The sequence below is a fragment of the Megalobrama amblycephala genome, linkage group LG12, assembly GCF_018812025.1.
Source record: "Megalobrama amblycephala isolate DHTTF-2021 linkage group LG12, ASM1881202v1, whole genome shotgun sequence".
Lineage (NCBI taxonomy): Eukaryota > Metazoa > Chordata > Actinopteri > Cypriniformes > Xenocyprididae > Megalobrama > Megalobrama amblycephala.
This window is the reverse complement of record NC_063055.1, coordinates 6,472,440-6,499,457: the sequence shown is the minus strand read 5'-3', so window position 1 is coordinate 6,499,457 and position 27,018 is coordinate 6,472,440. Positions and strand designations below refer to the sequence as shown.

Genomic DNA, 27,018 nt, shown 5'->3' with positions numbered 1-27,018 from the left:
TGGCAGTTGCTTTTTTTTTTTTTTTTTTTACTAAATATCTTCCATGAAAACATTTTTGTTACTTGAAATAAAATAAATGTTAACTGAAATAAAATTTTAATTAAAAAAAATATATATATGTCAGCTAGTTTCTGAACATTTCTCATTTTTATTTAGTTTAACTTAAAGTTCTAAAATAACTATAAATAAATGAAAACTATATAGAAATACTTAAAAAACAAAAACCAATATAAATGAGAAAAACACAAAACAAAATGACTAAAATTAAATAAAAAATGTAATATATATATATATATATATAATGCAAAATATTAATAAAAATATCTTAATGATACTAAAATAAAACTGCCATAACTATTAAAGTTATTTTTATTAGTTGTCAGAGGTCATTTTTTCCTCTTTGCATAGAATACAGATTCAAACTGAGAATATTTTGAGTCTTAAAGGAAATGCATTAATAACACATCTGACTGATTTGTTTTTTTTCTTCACAGTTTGTTGGTGTGGAGGGTTTCGTAACTGGCATTCTTGATCTTTTCCCCGGAAAGTATTACATGCGCTATCAGCGCGAAATCGCTGTGGCGATCTGCTGTTTATTATGCTTCATTATAGATCTCTCCATGGTTACACAGGTGAGTTCCCTTTAATGAAACACCCCTTCATAAGGGTTAGGTGTCAGGTGTGAGAATATCAGCATCTTATTCTCTCACAGTCAGTAGTGTTATACCCCATTAGTCAGATAAGAATATAATGGTTTATCCCAAGCCCTTTCACTGAGCATTAGATCGTCATGCCCTCATTTAGAGGCTGATCTTTCATGAAAAATTGCTACTGTAAGTGGGAGTGATGTGACTCATAAAGCTCACAATCAATCAAAAGTTTACTTCAAACAATTGCACTGCAAATAACGACCTGACGAGTAGCATTTGTGAGACTGATTCATTTGTGTTTTTCAAACACTGATGACATTGACAAAATGTTGTGTAAAGACAATTCATGATGCATTTAACTTACATCATGTGACTTAAGGTGCGTTCACGCCATGTCGTAATTACAAGATTCCAATTTGTGAAAAGCGTTCACGTCCTCGTAACTTGTAAATTGGGAATTGTTTGAGAGCTCCTACTTGTACCACCTGACCACTGCAGTTTCATTTAGGTGTTGATAGTGTTGCATGGAAACGCAGAATTCTGTGAAACAAAATATTCAATGGGGAATAATGTAGGGTGGAACTAGGGATTCGACTGGATTATGAAAATTGAACTGTGATACTATTGGTTATTATTTATCGTTATTATTATAATATTACAAGTAAAATATAATCAAAAACAAGTATAATATAATCAAATACAAGTATAATATAATCAAAAACTACAAATCAACATTTGTTACTTGCACCCCATTTACCCATAACCATTATATATATATATATATATATATATATATATATAGGGGTCAATAAATATATCATATAAAATATATAAATAAAAAAAAAAAAAAAAATATATATATATATATATATATATATATATACTATTTTATATACAATATATTATATATATTATATTTTTTTGACATATATATTTATATTTATTTACCCCTATATATATATATATATATATATATATATATATATATATATATATATATATAGTTTCTTTAAAATATAATAGTTTCTTTATATATAGTATATAAAGTATAGTGTATATATATAGGGGTCAAAATATGATTTTAAAGAAAGTTTTATTCAGAAAGTATGCATTAAATTGATGAAATGTGACAGAAAAAGACTTTTGCATTGTTACAAAAAAAAAAGTATCACTGTTTCTATTTAGACATTTTTGATTTCATGTCAATTTGTGACTTTTCTATATATTTGCATTTGCAGGGAGGGATGTATGTCTTCCAGCTTTTTGACTACTACTCAGCCAGTGGAATGACCCTACTGTGGCAAGCATTCTGGGAATGCGTGGTTGTCGCGTGGGTTTATGGTAAGAATCGCTTCCTGCAGCTGTTTTTACATTCTCACGTCTCATCAGTTTATCACGAGTCCCGCAGGCATTTATCTTACAATGTTTGCCGCATTAAGAGATAAAAATAGCATGCAGGACCCTGTGCTGACAATAACACTATTCTAATCCTACACACGCCCAAAAGAGTGCTGACTTCATGCCGCTGTGTGCAGGTGCTGACAGGTTCATGGACGATATTGCCCGTATGATCGGTTACCGGCCATTCCCGTGGATGAAGTGGTGCTGGTCCTTTATAACTCCATGTGTTTGCATGGTGAGTGCTGGAAAATACTCCCACCTGTTCATGCCATTAAAAAAGGTTGCGTCTGTCGGTATATGCGCCATTAAAATACATGTGGAATTGAATCAGATTGTTGACTCTGATATGGATGCCATTGTTGCTGTATGTCTTCAGGGTATCTTCCTATTTCACCTGCTGAACTACAAACCTCTGACCTACAACAATGTGTACGTGTACCCGTGGTGGGGAGAGGTGATCGGATGGTGTCTGGCTCTCTCCTCCATGCTCTGTATCCCCGTTAGCCTCGTGTACAAGCTGGCTGGAGCCAAGGGAACATTCAGAGAGGTGCGCACCATTTCAACCATTTCACGTTTCAAACCGCTGCTCTGATTCCCATGCACCAGCTATAATATAATAAGAGTGGAGGGCATCAAAAGAGTAGTTTTGTTGACTTGAGTGATCCTATCAACCGCACAAACACATAAAGCAACAGCAGTTAGTGCAAACAGACTAAAAACTGAGTTGGACTATGGGTCAGTTACCTCACTGAAAAGCATCAGAATTACTCATGAGAAAGCGACGTGTGTATTTATAGTAACTAGGCTAATGGTTGTCACTCCTCTGCAGATAGACCACAATGCTTCACCCCTCAGTGTTTGCTTCCAAACACACACAAGGCAACTGAGGGTTGTGGCACGTATGTTGTGGGAAAACTAGCACAGATGCTGGAGAAAATGGAAAATAATAGGGCTATCAATCAAATTAAACAAGTGGTTGTGATTAATATAGTGTTTTTATAGGCATTCGGTTACTTTTTAAAGAAAAGATTATTTTTGGGTTCAGCAATTTGTGGGAATGACACAAAGAAAATATGAACATATCTATATAAATACACTGGCCAGAGGTAGATTTGTGCAATAGTTCTGTTTACTCGTCTCACTTGGGATAAAAACAATCATATTACTATTTTTCAAACTGCATCACAACACACAGGAAATGCAAATATGGAAGTCAATGTACATCTGCAGTAATTCAATAAAACAACTGTATATGTGTAAGATCGGTGAAAATTTTCTATGAATGTTTCACTCATGGGTGATATCGCTTCTAACTTAAAAGTCTGTAAATATATAATATATAACACACACACACACACACACACACAAACTTATGTTAGATGCAATTAATCGATTTGACAGCACTATTTTGACTATTTTTATATTTTAAGTTTTTGTTTTAATTTTAAGTTTTAGTAATTTTGGAAATGTTTATAATATTTCAATTTAGCATTATTTTTATTTCATTTTTTGTTTTAGTAATTTTAGAAAAACTGGCAACTAACTGAAATAAAATAACTAGTAAAAATAATTAAAAAAAATGAATAAAATGTTTTTTAAAAGTTTTCAACTAATAATATATATATATATATATATATATATATATATATATAATATATATATAATTTATATATAAAGCTGAATATGAATATATATATATATATATATATATTCAGCTTTATTTCAACTACGAAAGGATAAAATAAATGTTTTTTTATGTAAAATATAAATACATTTTTCATCTAATATATATATAAATATTCTCATTTATTCCAATTACGAAAGGATAAAATATTGAAATAAATGAGAAATAATATATTGGAATAAATGAGAATATATATATATATATATGCATCTGACCATGTTTTTCTTTAGTGTTATCTGACATAATTAAGATCTGAGATCTTGTCATATTTTATTGCCATTTTTTTAAACTCTAGTGAATAAACTGTATTAATGAATGAAATGTTCAAGGTGACTGAATACATTTTGGTTTGACTGTGTATATATATTCTCATTTATTTAAATTACAAAAGAATTCAAAAAACAACGACCGTACAAAGAATACAAATGACTTTCCTTTTGTTAATCATCTGATCCGTCTGATCCTGATTTATAAATAAATGTCCATTACCCATAATTTGCATGCGTTAACATGTTCACTTTGACACACTTAGAAAATAATGTAGGACAATGTGGGAACACCTACTGACACTCTAAATGGAAAAGTCAGAAGTGATTTGTTGACGTAAAGCTTAGTTTGATGGACATTAATTGTCATTGTCTCCTCTGCTTTTCACACAGCGTTGGGAAAGTCTGACCAAACCAGTGTGGGGAGGCCATCACCTCGAATACATGGCCCCTGACACTGACATTAAAAGCCTGGCCTCTCTGTCTCCTGGAACGGAGGAGAACAAGGTGATCATTTTTGAGAGTGTTATGTAGATCAAAGGGAAATCCTACGACAACCCTCCTAAGGCAAGCTGGTTGAAGAAATCATCAGTATTTATTTGACATTTTATGGAATTCTGCATCATCTTACAGTCTTAAACAGCTGATGGATATTGATGGTTACATTTATTTCATACTACAGGTCCTCTAGCATGCACATTACCAGATGTTCTTCCTCTTCCACCAGTTAAAACGGCAGTCTATACACAATGATAAAAAAATAATAAATAAATAAAAAAGGACGTGCAATGTTTAGCGCAGATATCAAGACTTGCAGGAGGAAATCAGCGTGTCTTCGGAGGGAGGGGACAGTATAGCGTAGCCTATAACATCTTTTCACAGAGTGGCAGAATTCCCACAGGCGACTTTCCTGAACATGAAAAGGGTCTCTTTGCATTGACACACGAGTATCAAATCTGAGCGAGAATCACATGGATGAAAAAATGAAAAAATCCTTGACTTAAACTGGCACATAATGACATCCAGAACAATGGATGAGAAATAGCACTTTCTCTAATTCATAAAATCGAATGCAGATTTAAACTAAAATAAAACATGCTTCAATGAACGATGTTGAGCTTAACGGATCAGCAAAATTAGATACGGATCTAACCAACGAACTAAAACGTGTCTTTGCAGATTTCATGTCAATAAGTTGGTAGTTGCCAAACGATGCAAAATCATTTCTGTAGCTTTCTCTCAATGTGTCTTCATCTGAGACAGATGACCTCAGTACTCGGTGCATGATATCACAGCGTTTACTGTACGTGCCAAACAGAGCGTGACTTTCCATCTCTCTTCATGTTTGTCTGGAGATGGTTTTGGTTGCCATAAAAAAACAATATCTTCCTAGTTCAGTTGAAATGTGCTGCTTGCTCCATGTGTTCTGCATTTAAGATATTCATGTTTGGAAACATCTAGAGAGCTTTTATTAGACACAGGCAGGCTTTCAAATGAATTAGTGGCACTTATCTAAGGTGCTTGTGAACCAGTCGTTGCATTTTGTTAAGGATCGAATAAATTGAAGATTAAAGTCAACATGAAACACCCATTTTTCATAATGCAGTCAATAACTTGTCACATTACTGATTTAAAATGGGTTTAAGTTTACGATTTTTGTTTCAGTTCTACATTTTGAGTGCCAGTATTATATTTTTAGTTGAATTTAAAATCTTAATGCAAAAAAAAAAGTAAAAGTAAAATAAAATCATTGTAAAGTTTCCCGTAGCTTTAACTAACAATTAAATATTCTACAGTTTGAACTAGGGCTGTGCAATATGGACAAAAAAATACTATACGATTTTTTATCAATATTGCGATTTCGATTTTAAAACAATATTTCCTTAAACACATACTTGTGCATATCATTTGTGCATATTTGTGGACACCATATCTTTGTATAACTGATATGTGACGGCGTCGGTTCTCTTCATGCCTTTTTTGATCTCTTTTGGTATACTGTGCAGTTCGCAAATGCCTGTATTATCGATTTTTGTTCTCCTGGTTTGGAATGAGCCATTGTTTTTCTATGCAAACGCGCTAGCCGGACGTCTTTAAAGGTGTAGTTCACCCAAAAATGAAAATTTTGTCATCACTTACTCACCCTCAAGTTGTTCCAAACCTGTTTGAGTTTCTTTCTCATGTTCAACACAAAAGAAGATATTTTGAAGAATGTTGGCAACCAGATAGTTGACGGTAGCCGTTGACGGTAGCCATTGACTTCCTTTTTTCCTACTATGGAAGTCAGTGGGGCCCATCAACTGTTTGATTACCAACATTTTTTAAAATATCTTCTTTTGTGTTCAACAAAAAATCCAAATTCTGCTGTCTGCGTTTTTTTTTACCATTTTATTACGAATTGGATTAATTGCACAGCCCTAGTTTGAACGCAGATAGTCATAGTGGGAATATAAGAGAGAACTGAGAATCACAAAGTCAAATGTTTTTCACCTAGAACCACCAAGTTTTTTTTTTTGCCAATGTATAGACACATAGTTGCCAAACTTTGCCTTTATTTGTCTTAAGTTGAGAACCTGTGGACAAATAGCCAAGATTATACCAAGACAAACCGGCCTCATGTGGGAATTCTGCCCTGTAGAGAATCAACTCAAACACTAAATCATTGTGGTGTTATAGATGTAATCAGAATGTACAAATTAGACTACATAATGTAAGGCTTCAGAATACATTTGCACATTGTTGTAAAATAATCTGCTAGCACTTTTTAATCGTGTTAGAAAGCGTTTTGTTTTTTTTTCTTCTTGTGATTTACATACTGTAAAATAAATCAGAGATTTATTTTGTGAAGGCTATTATTTTGCTTATATGCATATAAATATAAATAATATCTGTGTGTTATATTTTAACGTTTGATGCTGTATGTACTTTTGATAAAGATGATAACAGGGAGTGGGAATTCTTACTGAAATGCAGTTGCAGGGAGGCATATGAGACAGATAGCACATGAATCTGATTTTATTTGAAATATCAAGTGCTGCAGTTGTTAAATGTTTTAGATTGTGTGTGTAAACTCCAGTATTTTCTGCTGACCACCCAGCTCCATTTGGTTTTCGTTGAGCAAACCATCTAAATTGGCGAATCCATTTACTTTTTTGTTTCGCTTAATTCATATCCCACTTTAAAGTAGCCATAAAACACCTGCGTTATATGTTTTTGAGGAAAATTAGAGCATTTCGATTAAAAAAACAAACAAACATATTAGTCACTTTATCAGGGTCAGGTATCGTTCGAATTTTAACGATTCCGATTCTGCTTATCGATTCCTAATTTCGATTCCAATAAGGTAAATAAATAAATAAACTCAAACATTTAGATATCAAACATATTTATTCTGTCTTTTTGAAAAACATTCTGGTGCAGCTGAATAACATGAACAATCAAATCAGCAGCCTACAAAACACAAGATCAACTTTTGCCTATAATTTGAACAAAAACACCAAAGCAAAAACAACTAGACTAATATAAATTTCAAACATGAAATTGTTAAAAACAAGTAAACAGTCAGTAATAAAATAAGAATAGCATAAATAAATACCACTGAACAAATTTCAATCAAATGTAAAATAAAACTGCATAGTTTTCATTTCATAAATAAAATATACATTCATCCTCATTTAAAATTACAAAAGATATTCAGTCAAGATCAGTGAATGATTTCTTTTGTTCTTTGATTAACATTAATAAACGAGGTTTATTAGGCTGCTGTCACTTTAAGACTAAACACGGCTCCAAAATAATATTACACATGCGTTTTCTTTCTCATCCGTCGTCACAAAACCGACTGCATTCATGAGGATATATTGACGTAATTTTGTGTATATTGGTCCGTTTGAGCACAAGCATCGTTTACATCTTCTTCACGCTTAAATGGTTTAAAATTGCATTCAAATGCAAATGGATTCGTAAAGCAGAATCGAAATGCAAATGTTCTCGGGAATTTGGAAACGGTTCTCGATACCCAACCATACACTTTGTTTACCCCTTAAATGGGTAATAAAATATTTAGCCCTGCCCATTTTGGTGGCACATCCAATGATTCCCATAGAGTTGAACATGCCTTTATGACTGTGTGTAGTGAGAATGAAATGATCTAAGTGCCCCTCAGACATCTGAGGACTGAGTTAGACCTCCTTGGAGGATCAAATTAGGAGCTACTGGTTTACCAAAGGCCTTACCCTTTAACCGTTCAGTCCAATTTGAGTTAGACGAGCCAAACTGCAAACAAGGAATCAAAGTCAAGCGCTAATTTTTGGCTTCAGAAAAATTCATTTCTTTCCATCCAAATAAGAGCCTGGGTTGGTCAGTAGATCAGTTATTAAATAGTGATTATAAGTAGAAATGTTTATCTAGAAAAATACATGTTAACAAAACAAGAAAAAAAATATTGTCATTTTGTGTGCTCTGCCAAATGTTCTCGACAGTATCTTTGCACTAAAGGTTTGCTGAATGATGCCGTTTGTCGAGATAGAGAGAGGGAAAAAAATCAATAAAGGGAATGGTGAATAGCACAGTAGAATCACAGATGAATGAACTCAGAAGTATGTTCATTTATTAACTCAAATAGCCTCAGATTAATGATTCCAAAGACGGTTACAATACGTCTCTGAGTAGAACAGAATGATGAAGCAGCCCTCGAGAGAATCATCTAATGAGAGAGTCCAAAGCTTTGGGTGACGATACTGTCCTGAAACTTCACAGTTGACCTGGTGATAAGCTTGACGTCTTTCATTCTTGTGCTTTGTAACACTGTGATGTAACCATGGTTGTCCATTTTTAAATCTTAACAGTAGTAAAGCTAAGGTAACTGTACTGTGTATGTTAGTGCCCCATCTATCTAACAGGATCCCTCTCATGTAAGAAGGGCTTCATGCTCCACACTGTGATCTTGTGCTGATCCACCTGCCCAAATCAAAGCAACAAAAGGCAATAAACTAACTCCATGAAAAAAAAACTGTCATTGCCATTTTTTTTGTCTCATTTACAGATGTGGGTTGCTGTGTGTGTTATGTCATGAAACTCTAGATGGCACAGGCTAATAGGTGCTTAAAGGTGCCCTAGAACTTTTTTTTAAAATATGTAATATAAGTCTAAGGTGTCCCCTGAATGTGTCTGTGAAGTTTCAGCGTAAAAAACCACCATAGATTTTTTTTAATTAATTTTTTTAACTGCCTATTTTGGGGCATCATTAGAAACGAGCCGATTTCAGGTTGTGGCCCCTTTAAATCGCGCGCTCTCCGCCCCCTCCCGAGCTCTCGACTCTATCACTGCATAAACAAAGTTCACACAGCTAATATAACCCTCAAAATGGATCTTTACAAAGTGTTCGTCATGCATACTGAATGCATGCGTCGGATTATGTGAGTATTGTATTTATTTGGGTGTTTACATTTGATATTGAATGAATTTGAGGCTGTGCTCCGTGGCTAACGGCTAACACTACACTGTTGGAGAGATTTATAAAGAATGAAGTTGTGTTTATGCATTATACAGACTGCAAGTGTTTAATAATGAAAATAGCGACGGCTCTTGTCTCCGTGAATACAGTGAGAAACGATGGTAACTTTAACCACATTTAACAGTACATTAGCAACATGCTAACGAAACATTTAGAAAGACAATTCACAAATATCACTAAAAATATCATGTTATCATGGATCATGTCAGTTATTATTGCTCCATCTGCCATTTTTCGCTATTGTCTTTGCTTGCTTACCTAGTCTGATTATTCAGCAGTGCACATCCATCCAGATTCGCCTGTTTTCCGGAGGTCTTTTAAACAAATGAGATTTATATAAGAAGGAGGAAACAATGGAGTTTGAAACTCACTGTATGTTTTTTCCATGTACTGAACTCTTGTTATTTAACTATGCCAATATAAATTCAATTTTTAATTCTAGGGCACCTTTAACTCAACCTTCTTGCAATCACATCATTCTCTATAGGGCACAGCTGATTGGTTCCTGCTGTATTAGTAGCCAATGAGCTCTCTGCTCAACCTTCAAATACTTGGTCAGAAGGGGTGGGAGAAAAAAAAAATCGATCCAGCGATGCATCGCGATGCACCCGAATTCTGCTTGCTTCCAATTCCTCACACACATACACCACTCTAAACTTCCGTAAAATAATCTTTCATAAAGTTTGGAAAGGTTGAAGCGAATTACAAGGACATTCGCGGGCTTCACTGCACGCACAGAGAGAGAGTTTGATGTTGCAGTGCGCGGTCTCGCCCGTCGGTATTTTCCTTACAAATGCTCTACGAAGTAATTTGTGTCGTTTGGAATGCAGTGGACTTGTATATTTAAAATATGAAACTCACTAACAGAACTTTCAATTTCAAATGCTGGTGTCATGCAGCTGTCCGCGACTGTACTTGCATCTCAAAATGGTTTTATGACGCAAAATTAATGTAAACACAGCCAGTTATGTCTTAAGGGATTAAACAGACAGGACAAACCGTCCTGAATGCAGCTTATCTCCCGCTGTCTATGATGTCATTGTAACAAACAACAGTAAAGATGAGAAAGAAAAATCACTCATTGTTCTTGAATGGAAAATGTTCAGATAATCTTAAACACTGAAAGCACTGTTTGTTTATTGCTTGTAATATGTTTCATTGCTCCTCTTTATTATCTGCTACTTGCTTGTATGTTTTGAAGTTATATTAGTTTAAAATTCTTATACAAATGTTTTAATTAAATTTTTTTCAATTTGTAATTATTTTAAAAAAGTACTTATACAGTGTAAAAAAAAAAATCCCAGTAAAATTTATAGTAAAAAACTGGCAGCTGTGGTTGCCAGAATTTTACCGTAAAAAATACGGTAGCAACGTAAAAAAAAAAAAATCTGTTAAATTTACGGCAAAATAACATATTTCATTAACTGATATTAATGTTAATTTACCAACCTAATGAAGTACTAATATCTGTTTTGCACCTTTATAATACACTAACAATCACCAAACACAGTGGTGATAAGAGTCACATGATTAATCAAAGTTCATCACAAGCAGCTTTTCCACAAGCTGAGAAGGACAATACTAATATATAGAAGGTGCACACAGTGTCATTCACACACACACACTAAACACCATCATGGTAACACACATGACATTTTAAAAATGCAATAAACATTCATTTAACAACATTAGGTGTAACATAAAATCCTAATGTACATAACTGATTAGAAAAAAATGAGAAAAACTAAGAAGAAACAGAGTTATTTCAACGAAAATATATCAAATGTGAAGTGTCACGCAGGGAATTGTGGGAATGTCAATTTACGGTTTTTCACTGTAAATTTTACAATGAATTGTTATTTTCACTTCCAAAAACTGTGAATTTAACGGTATTTTACCGTAAAATTACATTAAATGTACCGTTAGATCTATTACAGTTATTCACCGTATATAGTATGGAAACTTTCTGTAAACCAATTGACAGTTTTTCACCGCAGCATTTTTACAGTCTTTTACTGTTAAAATCACGGTCATTTTTTTACAGTGTATTTACTTATGTAAGGATAAGTATATGTAAGGATTTTAAGGTTTTTAAGTCGGTAAACTAATTAATTAATAAGAAAAAAAGTAAATGAAGAATTGTTTTGGAATCGGATTGTGAGGTGACTAAAGATTCCCACCCTTATTGGTCAGCATTTGCTGTAGTAGTTTGCAGCGTACTTTCAGAAACCCTCCACCTTCCCCAGCTCCACCTGCATAGATCTGCTACAGCAGCAGCGGCAGCGTAGCAGATCTTTTCTGCCAAAAAAAAACATCAACATTGTCATCCATTACCACACCAAACACTCAGAGAGTTGTCATGACAGATATATATCTATTCTGAGGTAAAGGTGATGTCAGGTGACATTGTTCACAAGCTTTTCAACGTCTTTCCGTTGACTGAAACACTGACTTGGTGATTACATGAGATGGTATATTTCAGTATCTTTCAACATACCCTCTAATGTTCATTCATGATTTTTTCGTACTATAACTTCTTATAACTTTATTACAATAAAGTTGAAAAGATTATCCATTGACTTGCACATGTTCCATAATGCTACATTAAAGAGCGTCAAAACCACATAACTTTTTTTAAAATAACTGTTAGACATAAAGGACTGAACTTTTTTTTTTTTGGAAAACTCATGTTAAAATGTGAGTATCAGATATGATCAGGCTTTTGAGGAACGTTTATTTGGTCATTTCTCAAGCATTATTGTATTACATTGCATTATATGTTTTGGCCCCCACAATAAAAACTACAGAGCTTTGATCATAAAAACCAGCATTTAAATATCATTTTGTTGGGAGATTTTATATATATATATATATATATATATATATATATATATATATATATATATATATATATATATATATATATATACACACACACACACACACACACACACACACACACACACACACACACACACATATATATATATATATATAAAATGTATTTATGCGAGTAATCTGTTACACTGTTATAAAGATCTCATTGATTTACATTACAAGCTATCAGAACTTCATCTTAAATATCAGCAACTGCACCAAACTGCATATTTTTGCTCAGGTTGGGCCTCTGAAAATAGCTTTTTTTTTTTCCCTCGAGTATGAGCTCCATATTACAACTATATCGTACTATACGAGACATAAAATCCTGATGTATCAAATATGATTGCAAAAATTGTTTCCTTTAATAAAATTAGATTTTTCTGACTATTATTTCATTTTACAGGGTTCCAGATTAATTTACAGTGGCTTTATATCTGTGGTATCCGGTGGACAGTATAATCTTCATTGGTGCAGTTTTTATATTTGAGTGAAGATCTTAGTCAGTTTTACTGTCCTCAAGAGGATCACATCATTTTTCCTGGCGGCGCAGTTGTTGTCCGTTTCAGGCCTGTTCACCGGAGCGGGCAGGAGGGCCAGTCATGATTCTCATGCGGTTCAGACTGGTTTTAAAGACAAATGCCTGTTTGTCAGGAGAGCGCAGCTGCCATATTAAGCCGGGCTGTGGCTGGCAGAAGTTTGTTGACTATGTTTAGCTGAGCTACTTTGCTCTATTTCTGCCCAGAGCCTGGGCGTTCAGTCGTGATGCACAAAAGCTCAAATCAGCTCCCACTCACTTAAACACATTTACATGAGCTTGTAATCCATGATGACAAAAATGACAAACTGTTTACACTCAAAAACAGTGATGAATTATGTGGCCCATCAACCGTTTGGTTACCCATATTCTTTCGTCCTACACGGGGTCAGAGGTCACCCTTCGACACAACACGTGTACGGCTGGATGTTATTGCTCAAGTACAGTAGTGTTCCTCCTCACTGTGTCTGTAGCACGTAGTTCACAACTCTGATGAGACTTTGGCCCAGATTTTAGCCATGGTATGTAGACAGAAGACCAAGCATTCATCTGTTTAATAACAACAGCTAAAATAATTACCCACAGAATACTGATAAGTGTGCAGGACAGTAAATCCTGTTGCATGCAATTTAGTCCGACCTCATTTCAACGTGGTGAATCATTTAGCAAAAGCCAATTGAATGATTTAACAACTCCAGCGAATATGTGAAAAGGCTAATTAATAAAATTCTTGCTGCAGGACTACAATACAGTTTATAAATAATTTAAGTGTATGGTAATGAAATATTTCACCTTGATAAATGTTAACTGTGCAAATGATTTTGGCATGCATGTATTGCTAATTCACGAATACAGTACCTCCATGTGCTCTAACCGGACAGAGGCTATCATGTGTTTGAACTCATCTGAACCTGTGGGTTAGTTAGTGTCACAGCATGAGTTAACCCTCATCACAGCACAGCTGACAGCAGCTTAAAAAATGAGGAGATTAGAATAGAGCTTCCTTCCTATTTGCCCGAGGAAATAAAGTCCACAGCAAACACTTAACGGAAAGAAACAATCATAATTCGTTTTTATTTAACATTTAGAGTCCATCTATTTTCAGGAAACCCATTTTGAATAGCGTACTGGTCACTTTTTTCAAGGTTTAACACAAAAACCCTACAATACTAACAACAAAAAAATGTATATAATTTAAGTCGTCTGAAGTCTTCTGACTCGCAATTCTGAGGAAAAATGTCAGAATTGTGAGATATAATCTTGCAATTGCAAGTTTATATCTCACAATTGACTTTTTCCTCAGAATCGCGAATTATAAAGTCAGAATTGAGATATAAACTCGCAATTGTGAGAAAAAAGTCTGACAAACTCAACTGCGAGAAAAAGTCAGAATTTCGAGCTTATCTCGTAATTGTGTTTACACCTCGCAAATCTGACATTATTTCTTAGAATTGCTTGATATAAACAAAAAAGTCAGAATTGTGATATAAACTTGCAATTCAAATTTTTTTTCTCAGAATTGCGAGATATAAAGTCAGAATGTAGATATAAACTCACAATTCTGAGAAAAAAGGTCAGTCTTTTTTTCCTCAGAATTTTTTTTATAACTTGCAATTGTGAGTTTATATCTCACAATTCTGAGAAAAAAGTTTGAAATGTAAATTCACAATTGCAAGAGAAAAGTCAGAATTGGGAGTTTATATCTTGCAATTCTGAGTTTATAACTCGCAATTGTGAATTTACATCTCACAAAAAGTCAAAATTGCAAAAAGTAAAATTTGCAGTTACCTTTTTATTTTTTTATTTGACAAATAAAATTTGACAAATCGTCAAATTTTCTCAATTATTTGATTCTGTTTGCTAAAGTAGTATAGGGTTATCGTATGCATCACTTTTATTATATATAATTGCAAGTTATAAAGTCACAATTGTAAGATATAAACTCACAATTCTAAAAGAAAAAAGTCTGAAATGCAAAATGTAAATTTGCAATTGCGAAAAAAAAAAATTGGAATTGCGAGTTTATATCTCTCTATTCTGACTTTATAACTCGCAATTGCAAATTTATATCTCACAATTCTGAGAAAAGTCTGAATTCCAGAATGTAAAATCGCAATTGGGAGGAAAAAAAAGTTGGAATTGCGAGAAAACAAGCCAGAATTGTGAGTTTATATCTCACAATTGCTGAGAAGTCAAAATTGCGAGATGTAAAATTTGCAATTACCTTTTTTATTTTTTATTCAGTGGCAGAAACAACCTGATCATAAGAGTAACAATTTCCAATTTGCGAACGAATCGTCAAATTTTCTCGATTAATTGATTCTGTTTGCAACAGTAGTATAGGGTTATCGTACGCAGCACTTTTATTATATATTACTGCGAGTTATAAAGTCAGAATTGTGAGATATAAAACTCGCAATTCTAAAAGAAAAAAGTCTGAATTGCAAAATGTAAATTTGCAATTGCGAAAAAAAAAATGGAATTGCAAGTTTATATCTCTCTATTCTGACTTTATAACTCGCAATTGCAAATTTATATCTCACAATTCTGAGAAAAGTCTGAATTCCAAAATGTAAAATCGCAATTGCGAGAAAAAAAGTTGGAATTGCAAGAAAACAAGCCAGAATTGTGAGTTTATATCTCACAATTGCTGAGAAGTCAAAATTGCGAGATGTAAAATTTGCAATTACCTTTTTTATTTATTTTTTTCAGTGGCAGAAACAACCTGATCATAAGAGTAACAATTTCCGATTCACGAACGAATCGTCAAATTTTCTCAATTAATTGATTCCGTTTGCAACAGTAGTATAGGGTTATTGTACGCAGCACTTTTATTATATATAACTGCGAGTTATAAAGTCAGAATTGTGAGATATAAAACTCGCAATTCTAAAAGAAAAAAGTCTGAATTGCAAAATGTAAATTTGCAATTGCGAAAAAAAAATTGGAATTGCAAGTTTATATCTCTCTATTCTGACTTTATAACTCGCAATTGCAAATTTATATCTCACAATTCTGAGAAAAGTCTGAATTCCAAAATGTAAAATCGCAATTGCGAGAAAAAAAGTTGGAATTGCAAGAAAACAAGCCAGAATTGTGAGTTTATATCTCACAATTGCTGAGAAGTCAAAATTGCGAGATGTAAAATTTGCAATTACCTTTTTTATTTATTTTTTTCAGTGGCAGAAACAACCTGATCATAAGAGTAACAATTTCCGATTCACGAACGAATCGTCAAATTTTCTCAATTAATTGATTCCGTTTGCAACAGTAGTATAGGGTTATTGTACGCAGCACTTTTATTATATATAACTGCGAGTTATAAAGTCAGAATTGTGAGATATAAAACTCGCAATTCTAAAAGAAAAAAGTCTGAATTGCAAAATGTAAATTTGCAATTGCGAAAAAAAAATTGGAATTGCAAGTTTATATCTCTCTATTCTGACTTTATAACTCGCAATTGCAAATTTATATCTCACAATTCTGAGAAAAGTCTGAATTCCAAAATGTAAAATCGCAATTGCGAGAAAAAAAGTTGGAATTGCAAGAAAACAAGCCAGAATTGTGAGTTTATATCTCACAATTGCTGAGAAGTCAAAATTGCGAGATGTAAAATTTGCAATTACCTTTTTTATTTATTTTTTTCAGTGGCAGAAACAACCTGATCATAAGAGTAACAATTTCCGATTCACGAACGAATCGTCAAATTTTCTCAATTAATTGATTCCGTTTGCAACAGTAGTATAGGGTTATTGTACGCAGCACTTTTATTATATATAACTGCGAGTTATAAAGTCAGAATTGTGAGATATAAAACTCGCAATTCTAAAAGAAAAAAGTCTGAATTGCAAAATGTAAATTTGCAATTGCGAAAAAAAAATTGGAATTGCAAGTTTATATCTCTCTATTCTGACTTTATAACTCGCAATTGCAAATTTATATCTCACAATTCTGAGAAAAGTCTGAATTCCAAAATGTAAAATCGCAATTGCGAGAAAAAAAGTTGGAATTGCAAGAAAACAAGCCAGAATTGTGAGTTTATATCTCACAATTGCTGAGAAGTCAAATTGCGAGATGTAAAATTTGCAATTACCTTTTTTATTTATTTTTTTCAGTGGCAGAAACAACCTGATCATAAGAGTAACAATTTCCGATTCACGAACGAATCGTCAAATTTTCTCAATTAATTGATTCCGTTTGCAACAGTAGTATAGGGTTATTGTACGCAGCACTTTTATTATATATAACTGCGAGTTATAAAGTCAGAATTGTGAGATATAAAACTCGCAATTCTAAAAGAAAAAAGTCTGAATTGCAAAATGTAAATTTGCAATTGCGAAAAAAAAATTGGAATTGCAAGTTTATATCTCTCTATTCTGACTTTATAACTCGCAATTGCAAATTTATATCTCACAATTCTGAGAAAAGTCTGAATTCCAAAATGTAAAATCGCAATTGCGAGAAAAAAAGTTGGAATTGCAAGAAAACAAGCCAGAATTGTGAGTTTATATCTCACAATTGCTGAGAAGTCAAAATTGCGAGATGTAAAATTTGCAATTACCTTTTTTATTTATTTTTTTCAGTGGCAGAAACAACCTGATCATAAGAGTAACAATTTCCGATTCACGAACGAATCGTCAAATTTTCTCAATTAATTGATTCCGTTTGCAACAGTAGTATAGGGTTATCGTACGCAGCACTTTTATTATATATAACTGTGAGTTATAAAGTCAGAATTGTGAGATATAAAACTCGCAATTCTAAAAGAAAAAAAGTCTGAATTGCAAAATGTAAATTTGCAATTGCAAGAAAAAAGTTGGAATTGCGAGTTTATATCTCTCTATTCTGACTTTATAACTCGCAATTGCGAATTTATGTCTCACAATTCTGAGAAAAGTCTGAATTCCAAAATGTAAAAATCGCAATTGCGAAAAAAAAAAGTTGGAATTGCAAGAAAGCAAGCCAGAATTGTGAGTTTATATTTCTTTATATCTCAGTAAAAATTGCAATTCTAAGAAAAAAAAGTCTGAATTGCGAAATGTAAACGCAATTGTGATAAAAAAAGTTGGAATTTCGAGAAAAATCAGAATAGCGAGTTTATATCTCTCTATTATGACTTTATAACTCGCAATTGCGAATTTATAGCTCACAATTCTGAGAAAAAGTCAAAATTGCGAGATTGTTAGAATTGTGAAATGAAAAATTAGCAATTACCATTTTTATTTTTTTAATACAGTGGTGGAAACAAGCTTCCATACTGACCTGATCACGAGAGTAACGATTTCACAAACAAATAGTCAAATTATCTCAATGAATCATTTGATTTCGTTTGCAAAAGTAAAGTATAGGGCACAACTCATATGCATCACTTATGGTACATTTGAATGAACGATGACAGGTTTGATAGGCTTTATTACAAACAAAAAAAAAAACATTAAAAAGAATAAAGAAACTGCATAGTCAAGATGAAGTAGAATTTATTGGTTTGGTTTATCAACATCCCAACTAAAGCACATCACCAGATAACAAAATACTTCATAGTGAAGTGATGCAGACAGACATTACTGATGTAACTTTCCTGAAGATATTCAAGGCAGATAACAGCATTACGCTATCAGAACTACACAATGTTCCATGAAGGGCAAGTATTCTATCATTGCCAACATAACAGTGCATGTTTTTTCACAAAGTCACAAAGTTAAAAACATGATACAAGAAAGAAGAAGCTACAATTAGGAATGCATATAAAGAAAGAGCCCATTTAAACAGTATCATAACAGCTCATTTGTTTATTTACGGTTTTGAAAATAACCCAATATGACATTACAGCCAAAGCACATGTGTCAAAATGCACTCTTGCCATTTCCGTCTTCAGGTATACGCTGACATTTTCACTGAACTGGTCCTCTGGTTAACGTTTCACAAATCTAACCAATCGTTGAGCGAATGAAATAGTAAACTAGTGTCATGGTAGCAGATGGCATTCCTCCTGTTCTTATTATTGGTAACAGTCCAGGAGGTCTTGACTATGAATTATCCGACACTTTGCAAGTGACCCCGATGCCCTTTCCCCCTGGGAGCCCAAAGCGGTGCTAACGTTGTTCCCACAGATCCCAATTTTAACACGGTTATGATGTAATTCCGGTTGATTCCTTTTTCAGGTCTCACCGCTCTAAGATTGCAAAGGTATTTACTTACACATGCCAGACGAGAACCGAAGAAACCTAACTGTAAAACAACCAGAGCAACAGCAAGCGAACGTGAACGCGGTGACCTTTAGTGTTGCCAAACGGTATCTGCACGTTAAACGCAAAACTACTGCGTGGCCATCAAATGTGACGTTAATATCATTTCAATACCTAGAAGACCAGAGCTATAGCGCGCTGTGTTTTGAAACACAATATCAGCTGCGGATGCTTTACAGTTCCTGCCAAAGTGGCATTCTTACCCACTGTAACAGCCCTGCCAGGCTCATATCAGATTATACCAACTCAGTGGCCTCAAACCAGACAGGACTGGAAAGAAGCAGTTTACTCGCTCTGCTCTACAATAGCTCAGAAAAAAAAAGAAAAAAGAGCTATCCCACACCCAGGACAAAACAAACAACCAAAGATATCTTCCTATAGCATGACGCACAACAGTCAGAAATGACAAACGAGGCTCGTCGATCGTAAACTGGAGGGATTTTCTTTCTTAAGTGCATATTGGGTGTAAAGTGTTGTGTACCCTGTAAATCAAAGATCTAAAATTAACCAAGACACGCATCTGTTCTGCAACCAAATCTCCAAATTCATAAGGACAGATCGAAGGTTTCCCCCACAAGGCAAGAACCAGCAGTGATTAAAATGCAGTTTGAATGTCTGAATCATACTGAAAACAACGTTTTTCTAGGTCCTTCTGTATAAACAAAGGCCCTCATTTATGAATAATAAGCTGAATGCATTTGTGTAAACTGTAAAATCATGCTTTGGTAAATTGTAGAATTCAATGATTTGAACAAAGAAATTCACCCTGCCTGGATGAGGCTCAACCTGACACACAAACTGTGACGCATCAAGAAATTAAATGTAATACTCATGTCAGTGGATATTCAATTCTAAACTGACATTTTATAACCAAAACATTGGAAATAAAAATTAAACACCAGAAGTTCACAGCAAAAACAGAAAGAAAACATACAGTGAATGAAAACCCCGCGCAGGCTTTCATGAATCACGTGGAAAGCACATTAATGAAGAACGGAACCCTGTTCTTACACAGCCAGAGCAGTGATGCGCAGCCCAGCTGAGCTGCTATCAGCCAATGAGGATGCAGGAAAGAGAGCAGGTGCATGATGGTCTTCATTCAGTCCGATTTCTTGTCCTGTTGAGCATCGCATTTGGCCTGCGTTCAGAGACAGAGCAGAAAGATGATGAACATCTCCAGCTGACAGAGATTTGCACAATCCTCTAAGATTTGACTGGTGATTTGGGGTGGCTGACAAGAAATCTCAGCAATGCGTCATGCTGTACTTTATTTTAGGACTACTTTAGACTATACTTTTTTTATATTATACTACATTTTCATAATTTTGTAGGGCTGTCAAAGTTAGCAAATTTAATTTGTATCATAATATTATTTTATATAAAATATACACATTTTTTTATATAAAATATACACCGATCAGGCATAACATTGACCTTCCTAATATTGTATTGTGGGCTATTTTGCTGCCAAAACAGCCCTGACCCGTCAAGGCATGGACTCCTCTAGACCCCTGAAGGTGTGCTGTGGTATCTGGCACCAAGATGTTACAGCAGATCCTTTAAGTCCTGTAAGTTGTGAGGTGGGCCTCCATGGATCGGACTTGTTTGTTCAGCACATCCCACAGATGCTCGATTGGATTGAGATCTGGGGAATTTGGAGGCCAAGTCAACACCTCAAACTCATTGTGCTCCTCAAACCATTCCTGAACCATTTTTGCTTTGTGACAGGGCGCATTATTCTGCTGAAAGAGTCCACAGCCACCAGGGAATACTGTTTCCATGAAAGGGTGTACACGGTCTGCAAGATCATTGCCCAAAGCATCACACTGCATCTGCTGGCTTGCATTCTTCCCATAGTGCATTCTGGTGTCATGTGTTCCCCAGGTAAGCGACACACATGCATCCACTTGAGGTAAAAGAAAACATGATTCATCAGACCAGGCCACCTTCTCCATTGCTCCGTGGTCTCCTGATGCTCACATGTCCACTGTTGGTGCTTTCGGCGGTGGACAGGGGTCAGCATGGGCACCCTGACTGGTCTGCGTCTATGCAGCCCAATACGCAACAAACTGTGACTCACTGTGTATTCTGACATCTTTCTATCAGAACCAGCATTAACTTCTTGAGCAATTTGAGCTACAGTAGCTCGTCTGTTGGATCGGACCACACGGGCCAGCCTTCGCTCCCCACGTGCATCAATGAGTCTCAGCTGCCCATGACCCTGTCACCGGCTCTCCACTGTTCCTTCCTTGGACCACTTTTGATAGATACTGACCACTGCAGACCGGGAACACCCCACAAGAGCTGCAGTTTTGGAGATGCTTTGACCCAGTCATCTAGCCATCTCAATTTGGCCCTTGTCAAACTCACTCAAATCCTTACGCTTGCCCATTTTTCCTGCTTCTAATGCACCAATTTTAAGGGCAAAATGGCTGCGTCCGAAAACTGGAAAATGCTGCCTTCGGAGGACACATTTTAAGGTAGGAAGGCATCAAGGCACGTCCGATTCCAACGTTAGCTTCACTTCCTGTTTCCTGAGATAACTTCATCTGATCGATTTTTTTCAAGGCAGCATAGATGTATCCTTAGCAGCCTTTGATATCCCACAATCCTGTGCTTTCCATTCTGTGACAGCTGAGCTAGAAAAATAAAGATGGTGTCCGAAAGTTGCGTTTGCTGGCCAGTTTGTGAGTTTGTAGTAATTAAGTATTTGTTTAGTTCTCACCAAAGCTTGTGTATATTGCTGTAGATCATTAAACTGTTACACTACCTCAGAAGTCTTTCCGAAATCCATTTCATGAGGTGCCTTCATGCACAAATGCTGCCTTAAAGGTGCTACAGAGGATGTTTTGTTTTATACATTTTTGCAATATTACTTGAAACTGTCTTTACTAACTGATAAAAGACTATTTATTAGGTGCACTGAAAGGAATAATATTAATATAGATCATCTGTGCACGAGGTAGGGCCTTAAAAACATCAACCAATCGTTGATTGGCCCTCTGGCTTGTCAATCACTGCCATGACGTTCCTTGTGAGAGACGTGCGCGACTGCGCACTCCAGTAACTTTCCACGCTCCACAGGCGCCGCATGCAATGTTTTTGTCAGGAGACAGGAGTAACAACTGCAGATTATGAGTTACCTGCGGTGAGTCCGACATAATGAATCCACTAACACGACACAGCGAATGCCGGTGGTAAACACTCGTGTTCTAATACTCGTGCACGAGTTTTGGGAGGCGTTCCCTCGAAATGAGCTGTGAAGGAGGGGGGTTGTTCTTACGCATGAGCTCATTTCAAAAACTCACTAACAGTCTTTGGTTTCTCAGTCGACGAAAAGATCCTCTGTAACACCTTTAAAGTCATTGCTTGATAAGGCAGCGAGGCAGCAATTATATCCCACACCCACTAGCAAGTGCTGTGATGAAGCAATAATCAGTGTTATTCACTTCACCTGTCAGTGGTCATAATGTTATGCTTGATCGGTGTATGTAATAAGCCAAAAACATTTTGTCTAACAGTGATGTCATGCAATAAAAATGACATGATGGGCGTTACAGTGCTGTGCATGAAAGTAAGCACCTTGTTGCTATTTGCTGAGCGTGTAACGGTAATAACTGCAGCATGTGTTCATGAGTCACAGTTTTTTATTAGCAGCAGGTTTATATGTAATCGAGAGAAGCCTGTCTGTCTGTCTCACATATACACACTTAAGACCACTGGTCATCACAATGTTTCCAGGAGTCGGCTGACAAGTGCACAGACTTCAGAGAAATAAAATGACAACAAAAAAAAACAAACAAAAAAAAAACATTAATGTAGCGATTCTCTCGCTCGAGTGACTAAAGAGTGAGTGATCTCTTCTATCAGCCACAGTAAAGCAGAACGCCCACCACACACCCGCTTTAGATCGAGAGGAGACCATGCGTATCATTTGACTTGCTTTATAGTCTTTAAGCAAAATATATTTGCAAGTAAATACTGCAGTTTATTAAGGTATTGATCCATAATAAATGGTAAAAATTAGAAAGATTAAACATTCTTTCTTAAGTGCATTTAGCAAAACTTTTTATCTTGGGTCTCAAAATGCAACTATGGAGCTACAGTGCTCGTATGTGAAACTGACTCTCAACATGTAAATTTAGTAACAGACTGTTGACAGCACGTGTGAAATTTCTAATTTTACTTAGAATCCTGGAGGATCTGATATCACTATATTTTTAAGGAGTTTCACTGTAACATTCACGCTCAACATGCTAACAGACGCCAACCAGACACGTGCCAGTGGTGCCAATGTACACTGCCTCTCAGTTGCGTGTCCGTGAAACCTAAAATATCTATAGGCGTGTAATTTGCTGGGTATGTTTTCTTTTACCAAGACTATGGATCTCACAGTAAATGTATAATATACTTTTGAACGGTTTTGTACTTCTACGAAAAATACAATGGCAATGGTAAATACTTTCAAGTCTGAAGTAATCCAGTACAGCAGTATTGGGACATAATAAATTCACATAAAATGGTATGTTGATACAGTCTCGGAGAACATTTCAATTTTCTTGTAAAGCTCAAGACGCTGTTGGCTAGAGGAGCTCAAAAACATGCATGAACGCATACTTCAGAATGGTGACACTACACCATATCGTGATTTTGAAATCATCTTGCACAATATATAGGACAGAGAGTACTGTACAGTATGTGAAGTGTGATTCTCTGTGATAGTCTGTGATATTTGTCTGCCATTCTTTAAACACTGTTATACCTTTAAGCCCTGTAAAAACAGCTGCCACAGTAGCCTTAGTGTTCACTAGCTGTATTATTTGCTTTCAGCTGGCAGATTGACATCACTCCAAGTTGAACAGCTGGCATCAGGGCAGATTGGAAACGGAAACGTAGAACGTGTGGTTTGATACATTTACATTTATTCTCAGATAGTTTTATCCACTTTAACTGCATCAAGGCAAATATTTTTTTCAGTATGCGTGTAATGGAAAGTGAACTCATGACCTTGCCTCAGAGTGGCAGGAATACTACGAGATACCGGAACAGGTTCTTTAATCTGATCTGATGATTTAGAAGATGACACTGCTGAGAAAAGAAGCTCAGTTTCAAATTGTAATGAGCTATCAACCTGGGAGACATTTTTATAAACTTTAATGTAATGAATGAAAATGGATTCTAAAAGCGTTTAAGATTCAATACGAATAAAAGAAAAGAAATGAAGAACAGTTCTGCAACAAAATGCAAATAAGGTTCAGAATAAGAAGTCGAATGAACGTTTAACCATAGACTCGCCACGCCTAAACTTTTCAGGTCACTTCAGGTTTCGCTTCAGTTAGGATGTTGCCTTAGAAGGCAGCAGTCTACGTAGAGAGCAGAGCTAGGGTGGGAAAGATGTTATAGGTGTGACACATGCGTGAGCTCTGACCTGCAGTCTGGCGTGTTCCTCCAGCAGACGGTCGTACTCTGTTGTGAGATTCTCGGCCTGCTTCTTCATGGCCTTCACATCACTGTCAGACTTCTGAAGAGCTGCAAACACAATCAAAGAGTGTAAAGATTCAGCAGAAAAACAGAATGAGAGATTAACTTTTCTGCAGGTCTTCAATTTCTATGGAAGCTTGTTTCAGCCTTTAAATAAATAAAGGCAATTGCGACATCTTATCCAACAATTCTGACTTTATTTTCCCCAGAATTATGAGATGTAAACTCACAATTGCGAGTTCTAATGTCAGAACTGCGAGTTCTAAGGTCAGAATTATGAGTTTAAGTCAGAAATGTGAGCAATTCTATAAACTCAGAATCACGAGTTCTAAGTTCTGAAGTCAGAATTGTGAGTTCTAAACTCACAATTCTGACTTTATAAAATTCTGAAAAAATAGGTCAGAATTGTGAGATAAAAAGTCACAATTACCTTTTTGTTTTGTTTTGTTGTTTTTTTAAGTGGTAGAAATAAGCTTACATACAGAGCCAGACGTTTGACTGTCAGCAGAAAGTCTGGTCCACTTTGCAGCTTATTCTGTGCAAATACTGCCCACTTAGAACAGAAGAGACCATGTGATTGACTTACTGTACACTAGCATTCAAAAGATTGTGGTCAGTATCAGTAAGCCTTTTTAATGTTTTTGAAAGAAGTCTTTTATGCTCACCTGTATTTTTTTTTATCAAAAATACAGTAAAAACAGTAATATTGTGAAATATTCATACAATTTAAAATAACTGATTTTTATTTAAGCATATTTTAAAATATAATTTTTCACATGATCCTTCATAAATCATTCTAATATGCTGATTTGCTGCTATAGAAACATTTCTTATTATTAACAATGTTGAAAACCATTTTGCTGCTTAATACTTTTATGGAAACCATAATTGATTTTTTCCCCAGAATTCTTTGATGAATAGAAAGTTCAAAAGAACAGCATTTATTTGAAATAGAAATCTTTTGTAACATTATAAATGTCTTTACTGTCTTCACTTTTGATCAATTTAAGGCCTCTTGATGAATAAAATGATTAATTTATTTAAAACAATCTGACCCAAAACCTCTGAACAGAAGTGTATAACACTATTCATTTATTTACATGACATTTAAAGGGCGGGTTGATCTGAAATCTATTACTGAAATAATAGAATGACTTCATTGCAAGCTCATTGACAGCTTTGTGCACTTCCCTTAAAGATGACCCCATCACCCCACAGAGACCTCAGTTGGGGGGTCATCAAAGGGTCACGAACCTCTTAGCACAGTCTAAATACAGTGTACATGCGAAAGGAGGCATGGGAATCAACCTTACTAAGCTCATTCCTCTGTAAGGAGTCTTGTTCAGCTGCAGTCATCTTGTGTTGTTCACTGCAGGGTCATCAGAGGGGATAAATGATTTTTCTGAACACTAAAATATTTAGATTTACTCTAAATCCACATTGGGCAATATTAAAACTGAAGTGAACTTTGCTACCATTCAAAAGTCAGTAAGAATTCTTTTAAAAAGAAATGAATACTTCAATTCAGCAAAAGTCACAGTAAAGATATTAATAATCTTACAAAAGATTTCTATTTTAAATAAATGCTTTGAACTTTCTATTCATCAAAAAATCCTGAAAAATATGCATCAGTTTCTACAATAATATTAAGCAGCAGAACTGTTTTCAACACTGATAATATGTTTCTTAGAATATTAGAATGATTTCTGAAGGATCATGTGACACTGAAGACTGGAGTAATGATGGTAAAAAAAATTCAGCTTTGCATCACAGGAATAAATTACATTTTAAAATATATTCAAATAGAAAACAGGTATTTTGAATTGCAATAATATTTCACAACATTACTGTATTTTTAATCAAATAAATGTAGCCTTGGTGAGAGACTTACTGAACCCAAACTTTCGAACATTCTCAAAATGTTTTATTGTGTGGCCAATTCATCAATGCATTACATTAAGGTTATTCTAAACAAAAAAATCGTTCATCCTTCTTAAAAATGATGCTTAAATGACTTTTCTGTTGACATTTACAGTCATAGGGCAGGGGAAAATATCAATAATATCACAGGCCACCTTTCATTAACTAAACCAGGGGTGGAGAACATTGATCCTGGAGGGCCACTGTCCTGCATAGTTTAGCTCCAACCCTGAAAAAAAACACTCACCTGCAACTGCCTGTAACTTTAGTAATCCTGAAGGCCTTGATTAGCTTCAGGTGTGTTTAATTAAGGTTGGAGCTAAACTCTGCAGGACAATGGCCCTCCAGGATCAACGTTCCCCACCCCTGATCTAAACAAATCTTGATGGATAAATAATTACATTCACACCTTCATAAAGAAATTTGTTCATTTGCCAAACT

General features: G+C 35.0%; 2 protein-coding genes across 5 annotated transcripts in view; one reads left to right on the top strand and one right to left on the bottom strand.

The window, feature by feature from the left end:
• slc6a8 (solute carrier family 6 member 8) overlaps positions 1–7,574 on the top strand; it is a 40,616-nt gene extending 33,042 nt beyond the window's left edge. For 2 of the 4 annotated variants that reach the window (XM_048210410.1, XM_048210413.1), the window contains 5 exons: positions 495–632; positions 1,889–1,991; positions 2,186–2,286; positions 2,428–2,598; positions 4,395–7,574. In XM_048210410.1, the coding sequence (XP_048066367.1) occupies positions 495–632; positions 1,889–1,991; positions 2,186–2,286; positions 2,428–2,598; positions 4,395–4,535 (654 nt within the window). In that variant the 3' untranslated portion in view covers positions 4,536–7,574. The remainder of the gene's footprint in view (positions 1–494; positions 633–1,888; positions 1,992–2,185; positions 2,287–2,427; positions 2,599–4,394) is intronic. The other 2 variants (XM_048210412.1, XM_048210411.1) reach the window with 2 other exon arrangements.
• A 10,817-nt stretch (positions 7,575–18,391) lies between these two features.
• Positions 18,392–27,018, bottom strand: part of bcap31 (B cell receptor associated protein 31) — a 29,974-nt gene continuing 21,347 nt past the window's right edge. Inside the window, exons 7-8 of the mRNA XM_048209243.1 lie at positions 24,605–24,705; positions 18,392–20,314 (exon numbers count right to left, since the gene is read on the bottom strand). Coding sequence (XP_048065200.1) covers positions 20,276–20,314; positions 24,605–24,705 — 140 coding nt within the window. The 3' untranslated portion in view covers positions 18,392–20,275. The remainder of the gene's footprint in view (positions 20,315–24,604; positions 24,706–27,018) is intronic.